This window comes from Phyllostomus discolor, chromosome 8, assembly GCF_004126475.2.
Source record: "Phyllostomus discolor isolate MPI-MPIP mPhyDis1 chromosome 8, mPhyDis1.pri.v3, whole genome shotgun sequence".
In the NCBI taxonomy this organism is placed as follows: domain Eukaryota; kingdom Metazoa; phylum Chordata; class Mammalia; order Chiroptera; family Phyllostomidae; genus Phyllostomus; species Phyllostomus discolor.
In genome coordinates, this window is record NC_040910.2 from 111,349,408 (window position 1) to 111,357,030 (window position 7,623).

Below are 7,623 nucleotides of genomic sequence, written 5' to 3' on the forward strand. Positions count from 1 at the left end.
TTTTCCAGCTGAGCATGTTCAGTTTCAATGAAGTAATGAATGAACTTGGCCGCACCACCCCCTAGCCTACAACACCAAACACAGGGGCCTTGTCCAATCAGCAGGCACTCAAGGTTTTCAAGTTGAGTTCAAACAGGCCCACGGGAGACCAATCAGCGTGTGCGGCTCCGCCCCAAACGCCGGGCCGTGGCCAACCACGAGCCCGGACGAGCCAAAACACAGCGGCTGGCCAATGCCGGGGCGCCCCACGGAGCGGACCTCCGCCAATGGGCACGGCCGGGCAAAAAGAGAAACAGTGCGGGTCCTCAGGCCGCAGGATTCGAACCGAACGTCCGCTCGGAGCCGGGAGCTGGCCGAGCGGCGCGGGCCAATCAGCGGCGGCGGCTCGCGGCCCCCGAACGTTGGGACACAGCCCCGCCCCGCACTGTTGTTTGCGTGTCGGCGGCCGCGGGAGCAGGACCACAACACTCGCCGGGCGGGCTGCGGGGCGGCGAGGGTCCGGAGGCCGCGGGCGGCGGCGAGCGCGAGCCGAGGGCGGCCGGCCTCCCGCGGCCGCCGAGCTGGATTGCGCGCCGGCCGGAGCCATGTCGGTGAACACGGATGAGCTGCGGCACCAGGTCATGATCAACCAGTTCGTGCTGGCCGCGGGCTGTGCGGCCGACCAGGCGAAGCAGCTGCTGCAAGCGGCCCACTGGCAGTTCGAGGTGCGAGCGGGCCGGAGCGCGCGCGGCGGCCGGTCCCGGTTCCCGGGGTGGGGGGCGCGGGCCGGGACGCCCGGCCGCGCGCGACTCGGGGAGGCTCTATTTATATCGCCCGTAAGGCGATCCGCGGCCTCCAGGTAGGTCGCGGGGTTTGGGGGCGGCCCAGAGGGTCCTGCCGCCCGGTACCCCTGCGCGCGGCCCGACGATGCCGGAGGGGTCGGCTCCGGCGGCCTGAGCGCGGCGTCGCGTACCCTGCGCAGGCCGGGTGGCCGACCCTCGGGCTTCCTGCTCCGTGCCGGTTAACCGCCTCTCCACCGTTGTGTTTGTCCGCAGACCGCCCTGAGCACGTTTTTCCAAGAAACCAACATTCCCAACAGCCACCACCACCACCAGATGGTAAGTGCGACCGGCACCGGCGGGAGGGTGGGCCTCGCCCCGGGGCCGCAGCCCCCGGGGGCCCGGGCCGGGGGCCGGGGACCGCTGTCAGCCGCCGGCAGTGACAGCCATGTTGCCGGGGAGCGCCGCGCCGCGATGTAAACAAAGAGCCAAAATGTCTTCCAGGAAAGAGCGGCTCCCGGCCGGCTGGCTCGCCCAACTTTGTGGCCCGGCCTCCGGAGCCGCTTAGTCTCGACCTAAAGCCATGTGCCCGGGGCCCTCCCCGGCGCGAGGGGTACGAGGGAGGTGAGGGTGTCAGGGAGTGGGGAGGGGGCTCAGATGAGAAGTAGACGTCAGGGGACCCCAGCGTCCAGTGGAGGGAGGGCCCCCAGGGACCGAGAGCTGGGGCGTCTGTTTGTGGGGAGGCCCCTCTTGCTGTTGAACCGGCAGCCCCCCCACCCAAACCACTGGGCTCTACAGGGAACAGGAAAGGGATAAACCCACCCCCGCGCGGGGCTGGGCTCGACCCAGAGAGGTACGTTCGCTTTCCTGTTTAAGGAAAAGGACATGCCCTGAGCACGGAGGACGTACAGATTTTGACAAGAAAATGCCAAGCATTTGCTTTTAATCTCAGTGTGTGAACACACGAAAGTGCAGGAAGGAGAAGTGACTCGGGCCCGGATTTGCTCTCTTTCGTTTCCCAGCTGGCCCCCGGGCCTGAGCCTTTGCCCTCCTGGCAGTGGGGAGTCCTGCTTCCACCCGCCCAGGCCGTCCTTTCTGCTGTGGAGGCCGGAAGGCTAGTCCTCCCTGCCCCCCAACCCCCTAGTTACCTATTAGCCCTGCTCAGGGAGAAGGGACTGTCCCAGCCCGGGAGTTGTAACACATTATTCCCAGGAGATCCGTTGTGGCGTCTTGGGTGCACTCTTGGCGTTTTTGACTCTGGTGTCCTTGCCCACGGTTCCCTTTTCAGAGCTGCCGCCTTGCCTGCAGCAGCTGCAATCGGCCCCTCTGCTGAGTCTAGGCCTGGGCGCCCCGTCTTCGTTTGGTTGCAAATGACAAATAGAGGAGGGTCTGTCTTGACCTTTTAACCAGCTTTGTCTTGGAATGGCTCGTGCTGTATACAAACAGAACAGCGAAACCGCATGGGAAGGTGATGGGAGAATCCTGTGGGTTTCGGGGCTGTAGCTGCTGGGGCCGGGCTCCGCATGACCCCGGGGGTCTGTCTGGAGGAGACCCAGCCGGAGCCAGGCCCGGGGGGAGCCCTGGCTCCCACTTTGCACCCAGAGCGCCCTGCCGCCATCTCCTCTCAGAAGGGCCTTGGCTTGCTTTTGGGTGACCAGGATCAAGAGCCACTACCTGCATATCACTCATTATTTATGTGTTTTTTTAAACAAAAGGACATTAGAAATCATTACTTGGTTAGGTCAACCAATTTAAGGGGAAAAAATTCTGGGTTTAGGATATTAGTGACTAAGAAAGTCTTGGTTTTTTTCCCTTCGCAGTTATATTTAGGGTACGTTGACATAAGTTTACATCTTCAGAACGCCAAGTTTTGGTCTAAAAACGTTTAAAAAATAAACAATCTGCTTGGCCTTGGGGGTGGGTGGGGACTGGAAGGCTGGGGCCAGAACTGGGACTGCAGGCCCCGGGAGGTCCTGCTGCTCCTTATCTTCGAATCCCAGGGTATCGGAATCCTGCGAAGCTTCCTTCCCTGGGGCAGGTGTTGGGTTGTGTAACAGACCTTGCAATCAGTGTATCCATCCGCGCACGGGGGCCCAGGCGGAGAACCCCTGCCCGCGAGGAGCAAGTCACTTTCTTAGGGACAGTAAAGCAAAGGGAACAGTTGGACAGAAACAACAGAGGCCAGGTGTGGCCGCAGGGCCGTGTCAGAAGGGACTCAGGGCACGAGGAATCAGTAAATGGCTGTCCTGTCGGTCACTGTACGTTCACGTGGCCAGAGGCAGCACCTCAGATCAGGGGGTTCCGGGGGCCAGGAAGGGGAGAACGGCCCGCAGACTGGAAGCCGCAGGGCACCGGGTAGGTGCGGCGGGCACGGCGTGCTGGAGAGCCGGCAGGCTCCACCCGGCGTCCTCAGAAGCCCAGACGGGAGCGGTCTCCAGGGCACCGGGTCTGAACCCCTGGCTCCCAGGCCCACGGGCACAGGAGCCTGCCCGAGCTCACTCCGGCAGGCGGGCACCGGGCGGCCTTCCCGGAGACAGCCGACAGGCCGGCCGGCTCCTCGGTGAACTGGGGAAGTTGGTCACGATGCTGTGATGCAATTGGCTCCTACTCCCCTCACCCCACCCCCATTCATTGTTTCCTGCTGCCGAGAAGTCGGCCCTGGAGGGGGGGTGGGGCGGCGAAAATTGCCGGGAGGGAAATGGGCTGGGTGAGGCCAGGCCTACGGGGAGCCCGGCCGCTGCCCCTGAGGAGGACAATGGTCAGGGTTTCCCAGCTGCTGAGGCAGCCGGCCCGGCTACCAGCGCGGGGTGCTGCCCGCACCCCTTCCGGCCGGTCTGTAGCTGCAGAGCTGGGAAAGCTCCCCCGCGACAGGTGACGAGTCCTAGAATCTCGTTCCCACACCGGGCCTGCGGGAGGGGCGGGTGTTGCTAAAATTAGGAGAAATTCAAACATGGGCTTCCTGGGAAAGGGAGAATCTTCGGTGAGGTCGGAACCAGCCGGCTTTCGTGTTGGCCTTCTGTGCTGTGTCTTCCCCGGGCCCTTGGTGAGGTGCCCCAGGTGAGGTCAGGGTGGATGGCACCCCTACCCCGTCCCCCGATGCTACAGGGTTGGGGGTCTGCAGTTTCTCATGTTCGCAGAGAATCAGTTGTAGCCCCTGCCCTTCCCGCCTGGGGTCCCCCATCAGAAGTGGCAGGGGACAGTGAGGAGTTTGGGGAGCCCCGTCCCAGGGTAGTAGCAGAAGACAGCAGATGACGGGATATGTGTGATTACCCCGGGAGCGGGCAGAGGGGGACTAGACGGACAGACTGCCAGCCTCTGGCCAAGAGCAGTGGCGGGGGCGGGGCTCGGGGCTCAGGAAACTGAACTCCCTGGGTTTGTCCTTGGGCAGCCCAGCATGAAGTTGCACTTGACCGTACGTCTGGTGAAGCAGGCTCGGGAGAGATGAAGAACCTCTCACTTGTGCCCTGCTGGGGGTGTTGTGGTCCAGTGACTTGAGCTCCGGGCCGCAGTTCCCTCACCGGCATCCAGGGAGGTGACGGAAACGCCCTAGCGATGCTGGGAGCGGTACGACGCGCACTGGCTGGTTGGTTGACGTGGAAGGAAGCCGATGCTGAGAGAGAGGGGCTCCTCTGTGGCTGGCCCAGGGGACAGACCCTGGGCCCGGCCACCCTCCCTGGACCAACAGCCTCGGAACATCTGAGGAGGGTGGGTTACGGGGGGCCGGCTGGTGTCTTACCCGGGGTGAGGCCACGTGCTGGTGTCCCGGGCTGCTCAGCTTCTGGTCGGAGTTAACCATCTAATTCCGACACTCCTAGGGGTCACAAAACACTCTTTGGTTCCCATACAAATTGTTGGGTTCGTCTTTATTTTTTGTTCTTACTGGCTCAGAGCTGGGGTGCTTTTGCCTCATTGGGGCTGCTGTGGTCTGGCCAGTCCCCTGGGTGAGCTCCCTGGAGGCTCTCTGGGACCATGGAGTGGGGCTCGGAATTGGGAGGCCAGGGGGACGGCCCTCCTGACACCTGTGTTCTCTCTGAGCAGATGTGCACCCCCAGCAACACGCCGGCCACGCCGCCCAACTTCCCGGACACCCTGGCCATGTTCTCCAAGCTCCGCGCCTCCGAGGGCCTACAGAGCGGCGGCGGCCCCATGACGGCCGGGGCCTGCTCCCCCCCTGCAAACTTCAGCCCCTTCTGGGCCTCGTCCCCTCCCAGCCACCAGGCCGCCTGGATGCCACCCTCCTCCCCGACAGCCCACAGCTTCCACCACCTGCACCACCCACAGCCCACGTGGCCCCCCGGAGCACAGCAGGGGGGCGCGCAGCAGAAGGCCGTGGCTGCCGTGGATGGCCAGAGATGAGACTGGACGCCACGGCGCTGGGCAGTCGGGGTCGTGGGGACAGAGGAGGGTCGGGGCCGGGGCGGGGCGGGGTTTCCCGGAGATCGCACTGGAAGATTTTATAAAGGAATTTTGGAGGGTGGGGGGTAGTAGACCTCCTGGGCCACTTGGGTCCTTCAGGAGTTTCTCTTCAGGCAAGTTTTTTCTGTTTAATATATAACTATAATATATAAATGTAACTAATGTATGTGAGTGGGCCGGCCAGCCTGGGGTCCTGGGGTCAGAGGAAGGGTCAGGAGACCCTCCCCTGTGGCCAGCACCCCTCCCTCCGCCCCAGTCCCGGGGCCGGTGCTGCGGGGCCGGGCCGGGCGGCGCGACAGCGCGGGCACCAGGTGCCTGCCCGCCGCCTCCTTTCAAAGGGCACGCCTTTCGGAGCGGGGAGAAGAGGGCCACCAGTGGGTAGTGGCTACCGGAGGGGCCCCCGCAGGTACCTGGGGGTCCACGTTGTGGGGTCTCTGCCTTCACGGGGGTGGGGGGGGCAGCCCCACCCCTGCGGGCTGCCGGGACTGAAGAGCCTGCAGGGGCCAGAGGCCCAGGCTCCGCCCCTCCCGGGCTCGCCCCTCCCACTGCGCCCAGGCCCGGCGGAGAGCTTGCCTTTGGAGCTTGTTGTCCCCAAATCAGTCGTTTCACCAGGGTGACGTTTTAGTTTTAAGACTTAAAAGAGACTTTTCTACCTTCCCTGGTTTGTGGTGCCTTTATTTGCCTTGGAAGGGGAAGCGCTCCTTGGGAAGAGGGGGAGTGGGGGCTCCAGACTGCTGCGGTCGGGGGGTGCGGACAGGGCCCCAGCCCGGTGGCTGGTCCAGTCGGGCGCGGGTGGAGGAAGGACGGGTCCTGATTGGGTGCTGTGACCCCCTCTCCTCCTTGACCTTGACCTCCCTTCGTTGCTCATCACAGATTGGGCTTGGCCACTGTCAGGGAGGGGCTGCCCTTCTCACCCGGGGGGCCCAGTGGCGGCCCCCGCCTTCTGCCCGGCACCCCGGGCCTTTCCCAGTCTCCGCTGTTCCTGCCCTCGGCCTCCTCCTCCTCCAGGGTGGCCTCTTCCTGTGTGTGCAGTGTGGCTGTGACCCAGAGGTCAACGAGGGCTGTCAGGAGCCCTGGTGACGGGGTTCTCCCCTCCCCCAGCCTCCAGGTGTGCCACGGGGCAGGAGGCAGCTCCTGGCCCGACGGGCCCTTCTCCGCTTCTCCCGCTCGGGCGATCCGTTGGGCGAGGAGGAGCCTGGTCACTTGGCGTGGGGCTGGCCCCAGGGTTGGCATCCTTCCCTGAGCCCAACAGTGGGACCGGAGGCCCAGGCCCGAGGTGCAGCGACACTTCAGAAGGGCCCTGCCGAGCAAGCCAGCCCACCCCGCGGGGCTGCCCCAGTGCCCTGCACGTGATCTTGTCTTGAAAAGGTTGGGTCTGCCCTTTCAGTTTTGTTTCCTGGTTGGAAACCCCTGAGGCCACTCCCACCCTCCCCCTGACGCTCGCTGCCCACCTGTGCTTTCCCAGGCTGGAAGGGACAGCCCCTTGGCTTGTGGGTGGTCACGCTAAGACTTGGTCTGGGTCCGTCCCCAGGGTGGGCGCAGCCCGGTGAGGGCCAGTGGCGAGCCCAGAGGGGGGTTTGGTTGTCCTGGGCTCTTGGGGGACTGTGGCGCCTTGTGCTTCCATGGGTGTGAGGGAGGGCCGGCCTGTCCCTGCACCGGCTCCTCCCTGCCGAGCTGGGGAGTGTGGTTTCCAGGCCAGGGACCTCGGCATTCCCAGGGAGGGCGAGGGAGACGGGCCTGGCCCTGCCCCTGCCCCTAGCAAGGCAAGGGCACCCCAGGGTTCAGGCTGCCCCTCCTGCCATCCATCGTCACCGCGAGATGAATGGGGCCTGGCCCCCGGGAAAAGAGTGGGGGTGCCCCTCCGCAGGGAGCACCTGGCCGAGCCAGCCCCACCCTCTCCTGCCCGCGTGGGACGGGGCCTGGGGAGAAACCCTTCTCGGGGCTGTTTCCTGCCGCACTTGCCTCTGTGACTCTTGTCACCCTGCCCTCACGCCCTACAGCAGGCCTCCTGCCCCGGACGCTGCTTTCCCATGGCGGGGGGACCGGCTGGGGGCGGGGGATCTCCACCTTTGCGGAGCGAGCGCATGAGAACAGGCCTGGCCACAAAGCTGCTTCCGAGACCCGAGGCCTCAGGGTGGGGCGTGTGCCCCACGCTCACCGCCCTGCCCGCACAGAGCTACACACGTGGTCCCCTGTCCCTCCAACCTGCAAGGCCTTGAGCACAGAGGACTCTGCGTCGAGCCCTCTTGCATGTTGGGGACCCGTGGGGAGAGGCAGCGGGAGCTGCAGGGCCTGGAGCGGGCCAGGCCTCCCGGGGCCGCACACTGGTCTCCATCTCGCGGGGCTGGGCGCAGAGGGAACGGGGCGGTGGCCCAGCACTGGCAGACCCTGTGCCTGAGCCCTCCCGCCTCAGCGGGGGGCCTCAACCAGAGACCTTCTGCCCTGAGCC

At 65.0% G+C, this 7,623-nt stretch overlaps 1 protein-coding gene across 1 annotated transcript; it reads left to right on the plus strand.

The window, feature by feature from the left end:
* Positions 1-306: 306 nt before the first annotated feature.
* UBALD2 (UBA like domain containing 2) lies at positions 307-5,831 on the plus strand. Its single transcript, XM_028520279.2, has 3 exons — positions 307-704; positions 1,035-1,097; positions 4,797-5,831. Exons 1-3 carry the CDS (start codon positions 585-587, stop codon positions 5,112-5,114), a joined length of 501 nt encoding a protein of 166 aa, XP_028376080.1. The 5' UTR covers positions 307-584; the 3' UTR covers positions 5,115-5,831.
* The last annotated feature ends 1,792 nt before the right edge of the window (positions 5,832-7,623 follow it).

What these genes read in the sequence shown, in the direction of transcription:
- UBALD2 (XM_028520279.2), top strand. Translation starts at nt 585, where the DNA reads ATGTCGGTGAACACGGATGAGCTGCGGCACCAGGTCATGATCAACCAG. An exon ending in CGGCCCACTGGCAGTTCGAG is followed by an intron (nt 705 to 1,034) that starts GTGCGAGCGGGC and finishes GTTTGTCCGCAG; the next exon opens with ACCGCCCTGAGCACGTTTTT. An exon ending in GCCACCACCACCACCAGATG is followed by an intron (nt 1,098 to 4,796) that starts GTAAGTGCGACC and finishes CTCTCTGAGCAG; the next exon opens with ATGTGCACCCCCAGCAACAC.